This window comes from Ooceraea biroi, chromosome 3 (genome assembly GCF_003672135.1).
Source record: "Ooceraea biroi isolate clonal line C1 chromosome 3, Obir_v5.4, whole genome shotgun sequence".
In the NCBI taxonomy this organism is placed as follows: Eukaryota; Metazoa; Arthropoda; class Insecta; order Hymenoptera; family Formicidae; genus Ooceraea; species Ooceraea biroi.
In genome coordinates, this window is record NC_039508.1 from 3,606,251 (window position 1) to 3,623,573 (window position 17,323).

The 17,323-nt window shown below is 32.8% G+C and overlaps 2 protein-coding genes across 7 annotated transcripts in view; one reads left to right on the forward strand and one right to left on the reverse strand.

The window, feature by feature from the left end:
- The window catches only part of LOC105281393 (ATP-binding cassette sub-family G member 4), a 29,270-nt gene extending 16,758 nt beyond the window's left edge, over positions 1–12,512 (forward strand). The window contains exons 4-13 of one of the 2 annotated variants that reach the window (XM_011342612.3): positions 2,972–3,089; positions 5,862–6,051; positions 6,393–6,538; positions 8,150–8,388; positions 8,631–8,927; positions 9,233–9,396; positions 9,593–9,761; positions 9,852–9,952; positions 10,047–10,388; positions 10,465–12,512. In XM_011342612.3, coding sequence (XP_011340914.1) covers positions 2,972–3,089; positions 5,862–6,051; positions 6,393–6,538; positions 8,150–8,388; positions 8,631–8,927; positions 9,233–9,396; positions 9,593–9,761; positions 9,852–9,952; positions 10,047–10,388; positions 10,465–10,623 — 1,925 coding nt within the window. In that variant the 3' untranslated portion in view covers positions 10,624–12,512. The remainder of the gene's footprint in view (positions 1–2,971; positions 3,090–5,861; positions 6,052–6,392; positions 6,539–8,149; positions 8,389–8,630; positions 8,928–9,232; positions 9,397–9,592; positions 9,762–9,851; positions 9,953–10,046; positions 10,389–10,464) is intronic. The other variant, XM_011342613.3, reaches the window with a different exon arrangement.
- The window catches only part of LOC105281390 (UBX domain-containing protein 1), a 37,587-nt gene continuing 23,461 nt past the window's right edge, over positions 3,198–17,323 (reverse strand). For 2 of the 5 annotated variants that reach the window (XR_894305.2, XR_002193430.2), the window contains 2 exons: positions 4,203–5,424; positions 3,198–4,066 (listed from right to left, as the gene is read on the reverse strand). The gene's annotated coding sequence lies outside the window, so the exon portion shown is untranslated. The remainder of the gene's footprint in view (positions 4,067–4,202; positions 5,425–17,323) is intronic. The other 3 variants (XR_894306.2, XR_894307.2, XM_011342603.2) reach the window with 3 other exon arrangements.

Here is a 17,323-nt window from a genome sequence, read left to right on the forward strand (position 1 = left end):
TTATCAGCGCACGCAGTTCATTGCCTTCAATGCTCGCTTTTCGAGAAACAATGTCGGATCAATAGTACTTGCGCTTTACAAACGTTTTGCTTTCTTCGTTCTCGAGCGATAATTCAACTCACTAACTACACGCACGATCATATAGTGAAATATAAAATCAATGTATATCACCTACATGGATATATGGAAATTAGACAACATAAAATATATACACGATAAGAAACTTAGACTTTATTCATATTTATGAATCATTTGCATAAATAAAGGCAAGTTTTGCTGGAAAAAAGTGTGACTTATTTCGCAGTGTTCGTCGTTATTTGGTCTGTTTGTAAGTAACACGATAAAATCCAATCTGATAGACTCGCAATAATTTACAATCTGTGATATTTTAATAAAGTCATATCTGCAGGTGCAAGGCAAGGTTATAATTCATGGTAAAGTAATTATATAAGATCAAAATGGTCTATGGATATACTAGTCAGGATCATAACGCTGCGTACTTGAGCAACGAACATATTATTGAGTGATAAAACGCCATGGGGAAATTATCTGAAGGAGTAACAAAAATGCTATGCGTTAATCTCGTCGAGCGCAGATATACACATACAAAATATCCTAGAAACGCGCAGTTTCTTGATTACGTTAAAAGCAAAACAAAAACGTTATCATTTTATTGCTTAAAACATTTTTAAGCAATAATGCAACAGTAAAAAGATTTCTAAGATAAAAAACGATATTTCAAGTAACGATGCAATGTGTATAATGTCAATAAAGTTAGTTAAAGAAAGCTCTGCACCTTCTTATCATATGAACAAAAAAAGGATAGATATTATTATATCATATATTCTATAATAAAAAAAGGTTTTACAATTAGAGTTCATCGTTGGTGTAATAAACATAATATAGAAATACGACAATTCTTCAGAACAAAAATGCACTATCGAGATTTTCTCAATATTCTGAGTTTTTATTTTAAGTAAAATTTTAAATAAAATAATTAATTAACGTTAGTCACGTTAGTAAATTTCGATAATACGTTTAACATCCAGAGATTCGCAAACTATTTTATTAGCCTGAATTCGTACTTGGAAATTCTTCGTGCGGTATTGTAGCATATTTTTATAAAGCACTTTAAAAGTTTACTAGTTTACCTTGAGCGACAGTAAAACACTTTTATTGTGTTATCATGATTTTTTATGTGTTTATATCAGTTCGATTCACAAATATTTGTGTGCGTAGCGAGCTGATGGTCATTGTGAGGATACTTTTATGGATAACGTATGAGATATTTGTATGGATAACAGCGGTGATATTTGTCTTCGCCAAAGAATGTTAAATTGCTGTTTTACGTGTACACGTAACGCCACGGTCTTATACCAAACCAGCGCTAATGTAAAACGGATACGTGAACGCAATACGAAATGTCCCTTTAAGTGATTATTTCACTATCACTTTTGTGCGAAATATGCTGTTTGGGTGATCAAGTCGACGAAAATAATATCCACTTTGACACATAATGGAAAAGTGCAACTAATAATAAGAAATAATTATTCACACTGTATTTACGACATTTTGGACGCTAAATTAAAACTTTGTTTAAATTATTTCAATGTTTCATGACTAAAATGATACTTTTAACATATAATAAATATCTTTGAGTGCGTGTGAAAAACTATTACATAAATTAGGAAATATTTATAGTTCTTACTTCGCATTCAATTGATCACGATAATAAGGCTAATATTTTTAATCATCTTGTTTCAGTCCGTAAATATAAAGTGAGTAATGTTTTAAAAGCTGAAGACGCGCTATATTTTGTCAAACTCTTGCACGCACTACTGCATACACAGGTGCCATTGTTTTAGTAATTACATAGCTCGTGAGTAACGATATGCAAAGTCTTGCGGTTAGTAATGCATTAACGTTATTCTTTTCTTACATATGCTGTGTAATGGTAATAATATAACTTCGAATTAAATGTTTCCCACGATAGGATTGCTAAAGCACCATTCGGCCTACGATTTTGTAATAAGAACGACAGTGAAATCGAGACACGTACAATAAAAGCGAGGAGGTCAAGTTATGCGACACTTGACCTTAATAGAAGCGGATCCTTCCGTTACGTTGCACGCGAGTTACATAGTTATCGCTTCGGATGCGTATCGAGTCATTTAAAAATTCGAGACAACCTTGCTATAACATTAAAACGCGATCAAAAAAATCACGTAACTTACCAGAATCTTGTATGTCATAGCACGTTCGTCAATTAAATTACTCTTCCGGCCTTGCGATTATACATGAGTCATTCACACAAATTGACTAACGCACAGTACAACGTGCAGGCTTATTTATCCTGTTCTCTTTGTTTGATATCACGAGTATTAGTAGTCGATGGCACAAAAAGCAGATTACTTGTGTTATACTGTCACGGTACGATGGTCAATATTAACGATGATGGCTAATGATCGTTTAAAATTGCGTTTAATTCTGTGATTAATCGACGAATGCCCGTCAAGAGAGTATTATCAATGCAATATTAGCTATTTGCTCAGTTATCTATTACAAATGTGCACGTGCTATGAGCTCGTTATTTACGATCTTATTTTCGATATTAAATATCGAATATCTTAATATGCATTTGACATTATAATTAAATATGAATTGAAAAGGTGATTATTTAATAAATATTGTATACATCTCATTTTCAGTTTTTATTATATATTACTGTATAACATTTACACCAAAAAGAATTCATTGTTTGCAAAAATTCATAAATAATCGCCACGTGCTTCTCTTTCTCTCTAATTCTGTATATTTTTATATAAATATTTAATATTTTTATAATATCAACTTTATTTCTTAGTTTTAATAGTCGAGGATGTATGATAAATAGGCATTGGTGAGAAGATGCCCCTTTTATTTTTACGTTTTATTATCACTGGATCTAATAACAAGTTTGTTCTATTTCCAGATGTGAAGACGATCCTGAAATTCGTCAGCGGCAGATTGCGGTCCGGCGAACTGACGGCTATTATGGGCCCTTCTGGTGCAGGGAAGTCGACGCTCCTAAATATTCTCACCGGATACAAGTGAGTCAACATGTTCATGGAACGACATAACGACACCACTAATAAACGAGCAAATAAAATAATAGTATAATAAATAGGGTAATGTCGGACAAAATAAGCATGGGCGCATTTCTTCATGTGTGCATTAACATTCTCATCAAATATAAATGCACATTAATTTATTAAATAGTAAAAAATTAAACTGGTACATATTTATTATTTGACATCATAATATAAACTTGTAACTGATGTATGTATGCATTGATAACGAATAACCCAGGTGAGCAGTAGCAGATAAAAGTTTACTTATTTACTGATAGCGTATATCTTGACTTTCGAGTGTAGGTATCTAGTTTTCCTGTTATTTTTCTTCAGCATTAATTTCGTGCCATTGATAATAATGTCACGAGACTAAGGAACATGACATTCGTTTATCGTTTATTACACAACGGAACTGCTACATGTAGCCGCATATTTTACGTGAGAAACTCAAATTCAAATGATCAGAGATACCTTCAAGATCAGCCTGTTTAGTTTGCATTTGCATAAGATTCGCATTTGTATTTCGTTAAGATTTATGTCGAATTATTAACCGCGGCGTTCAGTAGCAAACATTTTCTGCGAGAAATCCGCGTCTGTCGCTCATATGTCAATGAACAAATGCGACGTAGAAAAACAATCCGATAATAGATAAATTCGATAAATATAAAAATAATGCTTTAAAGATGTTTGCATGATTTCTCTATTCATCTGTTTTGAAAAAATTGGTATTTTAACTGTAACATTGAAGCGACATTAATTAAACTAAATTTTAGACATTATTATGCGATGCGCATATATTACAGATATGTATTTCCGTAAACTCACCGTTGCGGGAAGATTTTATGGTATAATCTCGGCCTGACCTCGCATGTGCTTTCAGTTTTTGAACTGTTGTTTCGCTTTCTTCGCTATGCCACGATCTCACTTTCTTCGTATTTCGTCGTTACGAAACTCTTCTGAAACGAGGATATCCCATTGATATTTAAAAGAAGGTTAAGGAGATGTAGTAAAAATTGTGTCGTCGTGATATGCTAAGAATATTTTTACAGGTTCTACATTAATTGTCAAACAGTGATAGTATAACTTAATTACATGCTATGTTAAAATCCCTGAATTCGGGATTATTTTAGAAGAAGCTGACAATACACAGCCTCGATGTAAATTTTCTATCTTGCCGTACTATCTTCAGTCTGTTGGAATATTCTTGACGAAGTAGTCCAGACTCAGGTTTCTTCAAGGATCCTGAAGGAGTTATTATAATATTGTAGATTGCTGCGGAAGATCAAACTAACTGATTCGAAAATTTATTCTCGGTTGTTTTAATAATGCATGCGTCTATATATACACACGTGGATCCTTGTTTTATTATACAATCATAACTTTAAATCTTAATCTTTTAATCGTAACTGTAAATCGACATATACGTTTATCTTAATAAACCGATTTCTGTGCAATTTCTCGTCCAAACAATAATTGTCTTTTATCTAAAATACTTTGATAAAAATGATCTCATCCAAGATTTCCTTGATTGTAAATCATATTCTAGCGATTCACATTCTGCATCTTGAACTTTGGTCTCATTTGTGCATAAATCCATTAAAAGACCATTACGATATCAAGGCGCGTTCCTATTTCATTTAAAAGATTGTAAGGTCAACTGACAGCAAAAACTCGACGTAGCATATTTTTCTTGTTACCTCTAAAATCAAAGAGCTCGAACTGGATTCTTTATAGTTGCAATTTATGTAAATTTCGAAGGATATCCGACCAAAAGCAAGTCAGACAACATATTGCTAGACTGATTTGCGTCAGAATATTTACAGAATAATTGCGTCACAAAAAGCGATTTCTACAGTTGAGAAGCAGATTACTACAATACAGTTTCTTTCAAATAAATATCTCCTGCATAAAATGTTTGATCATCTAAAGAGCGCAATAAATTTTGCGTAAACAGCTGTAGCACAATTGTGAAACACAGAGGTGGCCGTTAATATACGATTCGTTATTGATATATCTCAATTCATCAATTTCGGTCAATCGAGGGCAATGAATCGATCAATCTCTTCGTCATACGTTCGCAGTGAACACATTGTTTGAAACAACCTGTTACTTTTAAAGTAACATGATCCACGACGTACCTGCAATGTAAAAGTTGTTTTACTTCATGTTCGCTTCTTTTCCATTGCGTTTTCCAAACCGGTTTCATGGTTAACCGCAGTTTGTTGTGCGCACACTGTGTGCAAAAGAATGCATTGCACATCTACGATTAATAATGTTAGCGACATGTACGACGATCTGACATTGAATCTCCAGGCTGAAAAATTATGTAATATTGTGATTATGTAATAGGTGTGATTTCTGGAAAATTATCAGCAAAATGTCAACTCTGACTTCAGAACTACAAATCTAAATTATATGAGGAAATGCCATTACATTGTACTATCATGTATTGTATTTAATCACATTGATATATCAATTATTCACATTACATCGATGTTGTATTTAATCGTAATTTCGCTGGCGAGTTTGTCATTCAAAGATATCCATTTTAAATAGAAGAGATTAAATAGAAAGATTATTATTATATTAATCATATTATATTAATCATGGAGATAAAGATTAAAAATGTGCATACATAAATTTTTTCTTTACACAAGCTAGTTTTACAATATATAAAAGTGTAAACAAGTGTTACAAGCAAATACGTTAAGATTGTTTTTGCGCAAATTACTCATTAAAATTTCTTATCAGGACGACAGGTGCGGAGGGTAGCATCACCATAAACGGCCACGAAAGAAACCTCAGTGCCTTCAGAAAACTCTCCTGCTACATCATGCAAGATAATCAACTTCACGGGAATTTAACGGTAGCGGAAGCTATGAAAGTTGCAGCAAACCTTAAGCTTGGTTCACAAGTCAGCAAAAAAGAAAAAGAGGAAGTGGTAAGCTGACTCTTTTATTTGTTTAATTAGCTTGAACAAATCTAATTACAGAGCTTGGAAACATATAAGAAAATGCAGTTGTTTATTAATTATTTTCGCTATCATTATTATAAAGAAATAATTATTAAGTTTTAATTATTCCCAATTACTTATTAATTGTGTTTCATTCATTCGATGCTCCATCTAATCTCATACAAACAGAAATTATAATGTGTTTTCCGTTTTGCGTATTCTATTTTTATATATAATAGTTGTTAGATTGTTTATTTATAATTTTTCGCTTTTGTATTTTGTATGTATAATTTTACATATGTTACGTATTCATCATTATGTTCTTACAGATCCAGGAAATCCTTGAAACTCTCGGCTTGTCTGAGCACCACCGTACCTTGACCTCGAATCTAAGTGGTGGTCAGAAAAAGAGACTTTCTATCGCTCTCGAGTTGGTTAATAACCCTCCAATAATGTTCTTCGATGAACCAACTAGGTAAATTTTATATCTTATTATAAAAAAATAATAATTGTGATTACATTTGCACTTAATTGAAAATCAATTGAAAATCAATTTCATAATTCTTTTCATCATATTAATTAATTGATTAACTCATTATATAAAGATTAACAAGTTGTAATAAATTTATAAATCATTATGACGCTGTTAATTTTTTAGTACGTAAACATAGTCTTCAAGAAAAAATTTTATCAATTACATCACTTATTGCTAGTGAATATGAGAACTATAAAACATAAATGCTTATGATATCGAAAAATGTTGCAGGTTCAATTTTTAAATTCTTTAGTAAAGAACTGAATCTAGAGAAAATTGAGTAACGATCTCTTTTACTTTCTCTAAACCTCTTTATAGTGAAAGAAATCTCTATTTTACTTTATATAAGTAATTTTCTTGATCTTGGAATCTCGATACGGTCAATGTCATCAGCAAAACATGTGCATTTGTCTTTCTCAAGATTGCGGAAACGTATGAATTTTGCAGATTCCAATAAATGTCATGCATGTCGTGTTGAATTTCTCTTTGTAACTTTCAAATGTCTATTACGTTGCAGATTTATAATTCTGTGGAAAAGTCATTACTTTTGCGGAATTTATTACGACGATAACTAGTTACACGTTAATATCTCTTGTCATAAAACTCGACGTCCGCTTGCGTCATCAAATATGTACAATTCAGGCTGATTTACTTGTCACAGTTTCTGTTTTTTTTCTCGCACTATGTAGAAAACAGTTGTGCATTAATCTGTTCCGTGTTTTTGAATTAAAATTGAAAAATTAAAATCGTTATTTTCAAAACAATTTAATATACGAAGAATATCGAAGTAATATCTGAACTTCAGATCCTGAAGTATCTCGTTTGATCGAACACTTACTAAAAAAAAATACAAAGTAACATAACATCTGGAGAAAGTAAATGACCAATACCCGGTTTTTGGAACGTCTTTTTTTTTCTTGCCGACAACTTTCACTGAGATCGCACGTCCGAGTTCTTACATCTATAACAGCGCCATAGTTTGCTCTACGGATTATCGAATGATGATAATTTTAATAGATGATCTCATCCATCTCTAGTATTGTGTTTGCACGATATGCATTATGGCATATGACATTACAAATACATGAATAATACATATTTATGCCACTAGTCCGCTTAAAGTTCGACATCAGTTTTCTGACCTATAGTGTTCTCAGAACAGCTTTTTGTTCTTTAACCGGTTTTAATTTACTTATTGTCAGTTTATGATGGTAGAATAGAACATCAAAGGTGAACGGCATGACTAGTCTTTTCAAGGTCTGTACTTGATCTAAAAACGTGATCTCTAAAAGAGTATCAGTTAGTTGTCACTTGCAATAATTTAAAGACTTTCAATAAAATATTTAATGCTTATTTCTTAAAAATACAAAATAAACTAAAATTATTTTTGTTATATATTCTTCTTCCTCTCTCTCTCTTTCTTATACATATTTGTTTCTTCTTTTTTCATTAATACTTTTTACTATCATAAATGCATCAAGATGAATGGAAAAAAGCATAAAAAGATTCTAATGGTATAAATGTTACTGATTGATTTTATTCTGTTTACAGTGGTCTGGATTCTTCATCTTGCTTCCAGTGTGTCTCCTTGTTGAAGACTTTGGCGCGAGGTGGCAGAACGATAATTTGTACCATTCATCAACCCAGTGCAAGACTCTTCGAAATGTTCGATGCTCTCTACACGTTAGCTGAAGGTCAATGTGTTTATCAAGGCTCTACATCACAATTGGTGCCTTTCTTAAGAACAATTAATCTTAATTGTCCGAGTTATCACAACCCAGCGTCATTTAGTAAGTTTCGTTAGAAAGATAACTTTTTCACCATTAGTATTTTACAATACGTGTTGTGCTAGGATGAAGAATATTAAAGAAAATATCACAGTGATATATACGATGAGTTATTAAATTTATAATTACAATTATTTTGAAGTAATTATCAAGCAAAATTTATTTAGCTTCATTTCTAATAAATCAGTAGTCTTTTCTATTATGAACAATTAAGTCGTGATTTCTAATAAGATTCCATTTTTCAGTCATTGAAGTCTCATGCGGCGAGTATGGCGATAATATCAAGAACCTTGTAAACGCGATAAACAACGGCAAATACGATATACGCGAAGGATGCTCGTTCCCCGACGTAAAGGAGGGATTGAACAACTGCACCGCGTCGACGGGAATTCTGAAGAACGGCGACAATATCGAAAAAGTGAAGCTCAAAGACATAAATGACATCAGCAATCTGGAAGAAAAGTTTCCGCAGCAGAGACAGAGCGAAATTAGCAATGGAAAACTTATTTCTGACTACGCCACAAATGACATCTCTAAGCAAAGTACGACTTTTTTATGTCTCCGTAATGGATCGCAATGTGTTAAAATGACTTGCAAGATGCACAAAAACTTCAATTAACATAATTTTGCATAATTACATGTATAGCACATTTTCCTAGCCAATTTGTGTCTACATTCTTATTTCATTTGAACATGTTCCATTCAATTTATTATTAATTATTATTAATTATATTTTTGAATCTAGTATATCTGATTAAATATTCGCGAGTAATTAAAATACACACAAAAGATAACACATAATATTAAATGTTACGCAATATTAACTGACGTGAAATTACTGTTTCAGCGATGGACATGGCAATATCTATAGACTCAGATAAAAAGGATAACGTCAACGTAGCTTTGCTCGATGATAGCATTGTGGTGACGCCAGAGAGATATCCTACGTCCGAATGGACGCAATTCTACATCGTTCTGAAGCGTGCCTTGCTCTTCAGTCGCAGAGATTGGGTAGGTATTGAAGAAGAAGAAGAAATAAATTTCTTATTTCCCATCATAAATTACACATTACTTTTATTTATGTATTGTGTATAATTATACACAAATTATACATACATGAAGCATAACTGAATACTTCTTCGTCCTTATGATTATATTCGGAAATACTAGTTTCCAAGGTTCTAATAATTTTATAATATCGTTGCAGACTCTCATGTATCTTCGACTCTTCGCTCATCTCCTGGTAGCATTCCTGATCAGCGCGCTGTACTACGACATAGGAAACGACGGCGCCAAAGTACTTAGCAATCTGGGATTCCTCTTCTTCAATATGTTGTTTCTTATGTACACTTCCATGACAATCACCATTCTCTCCTGTAAGTCGTCCACTCTGCATTCATCCAGTCTTCCAATCGCGAAATAAAGCAATCGTCTCGTGATTAAATCAATCCTTCTCGATTTTTCAGTCCCGCTCGAACTGCCCGTACTTTTGAAGGAAAATTTTAACAGATGGTACTCTCTCAAGGCGTATTACCTGGCAATTACCGTCTCGGACATACCGTTCCAGGTAAGATTGCGAAGCCGGCGATACGAATTGCATAATTGTCTACATTGCATGCGCGAGCAAACATAGTTATTTATTTGTGTTTTTCAATTTTCAGACTGTATTTTGTGTATTATACGTCAGTATCGTGTACTTCCTGACTAGCCAACCACCGAACACATCGCGATTTATCATGTTCGTGAGTATCTGCCTGCTGATCTCGTACGTCGCGCAATCGGTGGGCCTTGTAGTCGGTGCCGCGATGAACGTCCAGAACGGCGTGTTCCTGGCACCCGTGATGTCAGTGCCGTTCCTGCTCTTCTCAGGATTCTTCGTTAGCTTCGACGCGATTCCGGTTTACCTACGATGGATCACGTATCTCAGCTACATCAGATACGGCTTCGAGGGAACTGCTTTGAGCACTTATAGCTTCGGCCGTGAGAAATTGAAGTGTTTCCAGGTATGATTAATACGGCTTTGATTACGCATGATCGCACACGTGCGATTAACACTGATCTCCGGCATACGTTTTTCAGATGTACTGCCATTTCAAATATCCGGAAACAACGTTGGACGAATTGGACATGCTCAACGCTGACTTCACGCTCGACATCCTTGCCCTCCTCTTGATATTCGTCGTGTTGCGAATTACCGCGTATCTCTTCCTTCGTTGGAAGATCAAGAACGTCCGGTAGATCGCCAGTGCGCGCGAGTGTCAGCGAGTGGCGTCGAATAGTTTGGGAATGTGTAAAATGAATACAGCGTTCTGCTTCTAACGTACAGAATCGCGAAGAGCAGCATAGAATAATGGGCGTATTTGAGTAATCCGGTAATTTCGTACTCGTAATATTTTTCAAGTGAGACAATATACGAAAATGTTAAATTTTTAAGTCCGATATACGTCATGCGACAACGATCAAAACCCATGCAGTGGATTTTCGTGGCATTTCCATCAGCAAAAAGATTCGCGATACTAGTTATTCTTTGTCTAAGAGACGTCTACTAGCACGTCTCGAAAAAAAATACCATAAAGTATGACGTACTCTCCTTCGTACTTTAGGGCTCCTGAGTTTAATCGATAAGGAACAATATTAACGTAACTTATTTATATCTTTAGTCAAGTATAACGCGCGATAACGGCTGGTAATTATGCTTTGTAGTGCATCCATGTCAAGCGATCTTAAGCATGGCTAATACTTGAATAGGTGATTGCTTGGAACAACGTGTGCCGTAGCAACATTGGGCACATTAGTACTTCTAATCGCCAAAGTCGAACAATGAAAATTACGAAACGTTGTCGTGCATTATACTTAATTATATCCCTAGTTGTATGTAATATTTTTGTTCAGGGTACTATTTTCTATTGTATATATATATATATATATATCTATATATAATTTAAGATAACATAATATCTTCCTCCTTTTTTATTACATCAATAACATTTTTGCTAAAAACGCAACCAAATATGCGCTGGATGTACTATTAAGTAAATAGAAGCGTTCATCGCGATGTGACGCGATGCGATGCGATACAACCGTTGCGGCTCGACGTGAGGCGAAAGAAATAGCTCACGTGCAATTCTGTAACGAGATCGAAGAGCTTGAATGCACCCCATTCTGCGTCTACCTTTTGTGGACAAATACGAGGCCTTAATTGATGACGTGTTTCACGAGTAACCATTTTATTCTATTCCACCAATGGCTGTGAGCTTAATGATGCAAAGAAAAATGATTAGATGAATCAAACACAAATGCGCTTGTGTTCTTGAAATTGCCTTCGGATGCAGTAACACGCTTCCGAAGATTTAGATACACGAGTTTATCTTGCCAGATTAATTATATACGTTCAAGACCAAATGTTGTTAACGTTTTGGAAAAGAGCCGGTCCTGATAGATTTTATGTCGAAACGAGCATTCCTGCACTCCTGTAAGAGTTTATGGCTCTGATAAGATACAATAAACACATTACTGCGTTATCATTATCACTTATATGTCAATTAATATTCAAACTCTGATATTACAATAAAATTTTTTAATGAAAAACAAATTTTATCTATATTAAACTGGTCACTTTGAGACAGCTATGTATATTTCATGAAATTTATTAAACTGATTCATTATATTATTTACGAGTTGTTACTTTTGTACACAATAAGACTATTTTTCTAAGTAATTGTATACACTCGACATTTTTATTCTCGATATTTTAATGTTAAGTGGAAGCATTGGAAAGAAATTTTAAAGGGACACAATTTATAGTGCTTTAAAGTGATATTATGTACTGTAACGTATGAATTTTTTGTATGCCTCTATAATCCATTAAAGTTAAAGATTTTCAATTTATACGTTAAGTTAAAACTCGCACTAATAAGATTAGAGCGATCAAATGAATAAAAATAATGTATTAAGATGCAATATGAATCGACCTAAATAAAGCAAACAATAAATAATGAAGAATATAATTTATTGATAGATAAACTTTTATAAAATAATATACATCTAGATCAGTAGTTTGGCATAATGATTACTATAGTTTATAATACGTGTATAATATGAATAAAATAAAACTTTTCATAATATAAGCACACACGTACACACTGTACGTTTATTTTCTCTCTATCCTCTTTATTGTTATATTTCATCAAATTAATTGGGAATCTACTGTGTTTTTATATGCGTTATTATGTTAAATTTATTAAATGTGTAAATTAATGTGATACTGTTTTTAAAAAAAATTAAGCCTTCATTTTTATTTTCTTTTTTTCGAGGAAAGATTCGTCAATATGCCTGATAAATGGAGAAAAGTATTAGAAAATAATGGTGAATATTTTGAAGATTGACATGTATATTATATTTTTATATAATAACATAACAAGCTCAAGGTAATTATAATAATAAATAAATAAAATAATAAACTCTGAGCGCAGCAGGATATCAGTGCTTGAATTTCTTTATTTGAGTACGTGATGACCTCAATGATGATAATAAATGTTTCGGTTCATATGTTGAATCATCTTCAGTATCATATACAATGTACATGTAACTTTGTTTTTGACAGGATTACATTCAGATATTTTATATGATACTGAAGATGGTTCAACATATGGACCGAAACGTTTATTATTATCATCATTGAGGTCATCACGTACTCAAATAAAGAAATTCAAGCACTGATATCCTGCTGCGCTCAGAGTTTATTATTTTATTTATTTATTATTATAATTTTATAATAAAGGCTCAATTTCTTCAAAAAAAAAATACCGAATTAATTTGCGCATTTAATACATGCATCACGAGAATATTAATCATTGGACTATCATTCTTCCTGTTTCATATCACAAAATGCTGACGAGTGCGCAATCTCGCACTCGTATTTCACCAGCATAAGCTTTGATAAGGAGAGATAAAATTTAGTATGTATATATGATTCTTTTTATTCAGTATTAATATTATAGAATTAGAAACAAAAGCATCGCTTTAACAGCTAATTAAAGTTTCAGTTTTCGTGTGTCTTAGAAAAACGTTATTTTCTTAAAAACTAGAAACGATATTATAAAAAATATAATATCATAATAGCAGGCAGTATCTAGTATATATGTATATGTCAACTGTTATATGTTATTAATGTTAAAGTTACATAATTTTCTTTGTAACTGCAATATAACTATGTTATATAACTGTAATATTTGCATATTATGTCTATGTTATATACCATTTTTAACATACAGATGTCGAGTCGTCCGCTAGATAACTTCCGTTTCTCGTATGCAAAATATGATACAAAATATATATAAGAACGGTGATCACGGCACGGCGACTTATAATACAACTTGTATTATAAGTCCATCTCTACAATGAAGTGGTACATTTTTGAACGAATAATAAATAAGAGCAAAGTACTAACTTCTGCATAACGTTTAGGAAAATTAATTAAACACAAACCTGTAGTTGTAGAAAGAGGAAGAAAGAATAATTATATTCCATTTATATAACATTTAAGTAACATTTTAGTAACACGTTATATTACTGTTATATTACTGCAATTTCGTATGAGTGGGAAATTACAACTAACATGTACATTACATGTAACGAACATGTTATATTGCGTGTTACATTCTGTTATATTATGGCAATATCACTGTTATATGACTGTGTTTGCTGGGAAGATATACCTAAGTAACATAAAATTATCAAGAGACACGGCAGTGTCTCGCGCCAAGTATACGCGCAGCGAGACCGCACCGTAATTAAGATTGACTCGATTTTAATTTCAGTTAATCGACACGCATGCAGTTTCATGATTAAACTGATAAGAGAAATTTATTATAATTAGAGAGTTTCCTGAAAATTGTTTCCTTTTTTTTCTAAATAGATAACCATACAAATTTTTTTCTTTTGAAACAACTAAAAAATGTCAATCATTGGAATATTAATTAGAATTAATTACAATTAGACAATAATTCTATATGTCCTCAAGTTTAATTTTAACCAGACTTTTATTTGCATATATATGAGAGAGTGAGATTTTTTCAACAAAATAAAAACAAACTTCAAGAATCTGGTTAATTTATGACTAACTTTGAGCGAAACAGTAGTCAGCAATAGGAAAAAAGTCACAGACATAAAAAAGTAAATACCATTCGACTTATTGAACTTGCTTTTTTGTGACCTGATTTAATTTATATTTTGTAGTCTGCAATGTTTTTATAACGTTTTTGCTTCGAATATTGGACTTGTTGATAGAGGAAATAAATACGACAGAATTCACATATTGTAAATTTAAAAATAGATATATCTTTTCCTTTTCCTGTTTAAAAATCGAAATCTCTGATTTTACACAAATTACTTTCGGAAATAGATATTTTGATTATGAAAGTTTTTTTACCAAAACCTTGCGATTAGTAAACTCCTAATTAAAAGAAAATTAAAATTGTGTTTTTTATTCACTTAATTAATAATTTGGTAACATAATAACTGCATTATGCATGTTTGACATGTTATTGTGTTTACATCGTCCTGCGATGTATTTCTGCTCATTAATTAAGCAAACACGAAAACAACAATGTAATATAATGAGCATATCTTTCAAAAGAACATCTTGAATCTGTTATTTATATTCTTCCAAGAATAGACCTAGTTTGGCCTTGTGAAGCACACCAAACAGGATCAATCAGCGAATTTACATTGCATGGCATTGGAGTTATAAAGGGAATTTGAATGCAGCATTTCGTGTTCCTCTTTTTATCCTCTATCTTGTTTTTGTATCTTAAGGACGTTCATCGGCTAATCGATTTTCTATACATTTGCTTGAAACTTGGACCATATACAGGGTGTTTCCTAAGTAAGTAAACAAACTTAAGGAGGATATTCCTTGGCTTATTTTAAGAAGAAAAGGTCATATAAACATATGTCCTAAACTGCTTTGTTTTCCAAAAAAAAGTACATCACTATTAACCCTTAGAGGGCCGAGGTAGCCCCCTATATGGGCCACTATAGTGGCTACAAGATAAATAACTGTTTAATGTGCATATATAGGTATATATAAAACTATAAAATAAAAAAATAAAAAAGGAGCTACAAAACTTTCTATGTCCATGCAATTAGCTTTGAATAACGCCAAAGAAAGTTTTATACATGCATGTAACTGTTATTATTCATTTAGGCTTATTTAAGTTGGCAACACTGTTCCTATGTAAAATTTCGATAATCTGATCTTAAAATCGTGATTAGCGATATCAAAAACCCTTAGAAATACTAAGATTTAAAATTTGAAAATTTTGAATATTTGCCAAACCGTTCGAGGCCGGACTGGCCCATATATGGGCCAGGTACGAACTTGGGAACTTTACGGAACCTATAGGTTGCATATATGCATAAATTTTACGTTAAAAAATTTCAAATTTCAATGGACAAATCCTGACCCTTTAAGGGTTAATAGTGTTATTTATATACCTGCTCAGTTGTAAAAACCGTGCCCGTACCAAAATCGAGATATTCAATGTATTCTAGTCGGAGTCTCTTTGATAGATAGTCCATGTATATTCAATGATCAATTGAGAAACGTTAAATTTGCGATGATTATTGCACAAGATAGAACTTTAGAGCGAAGTAACGTGCAATTGGTTAAAGGGGTATATACATTTCTCGCGTTGGGAAAATCAATTTTTTGCATATTTTGAATACCTGCTCAGTTGTAAGAACCGTGCCCGTACCAAAATCGAGATATTCAATGTATTCTAGTCGGAGTCTCTTTGATAGATAGTCCATGTATATTCAATGGTCAATTGAGAAACGTTAAATTTGCGATGATTATTGCACAAGATAGAACTTTAGAGCGAAGTAACGTGCAATTGGTTAAAGGGGTATATACATTTCTCGCGTTGGGAAAATCAATTTTTTGCATATTTTGAATACCTGCTCAGTTGTAAGAACCGTGCCCGTACCAAAATCGAGATATTCAATGTATTCTAGTCGGAGTCTCTTTGATAGATAGTCCATGTATATTCAATGGTCAATTGAGAAACGTTAAATTTGCGATGATTATTGCACAAGATAGAACTTTAGAGCGAAGTAACGTGCAATTGGTTAAAGGGGTATATACATTTCTCGCGTTGGGAAAATCAATTTTTTGCATATTTTGAATACCTGCTCAGTTGTAAGAACCGTGCCCGTACCAAAATCGAGATATTCAATGTATTCTAGTCGGAGTCTCTTTGATAGATAGTCCATGTATATTCAATGGTCAATTGAGAAACGGTAAATTTGCGATGATTATTGCACAAGATAGAACTTTAGAGCGAAGTAACGTGCAATTGAGTCAAGGGGGGTTATATACATTTCTCGTGTTGGAAAAATCGATTTTTTGCATATTTTGAATACCTGCTCAGTTGTAAGAACCGTGCCCGTACCAAAATCGAGATATTCAATGTATTCTAGTCGGAGTCTCTTTGATAGATAGTCCATGTATATTCAATGGTCAATTGAGAAACGTTAAATTTGCGATGATTATTGCACAAGATAGAACTTTAGAGCGAAGTAACGTGCAATTGGTTAAAGGGGTATATACATTTCTCGCGTTGGGAAAATCAATTTTTTGCATATTTTGAATACCTGCTCAGTTGTAAGAACCGTGCCCGTACCAAAATCGAGATATTCAATGTATTCTAGTCGGAGTCTCTTTGATAGATAGTCCATGTATATTCAATGATCAATTGAGAAACGTTAAATTTGCGATGATTATTGCACAAGATAGAACTTTAGAGCGAAGTAACGTGCAATTGGTTAAAGGGGTATATACATTTCTCGCGTTGGGAAAATCAATTTTTTGCATATTTTGAATACCTGCTCAGTTGTAAGAACCGTGCCCGTACCAAAATCGAGATATTCAATGTAT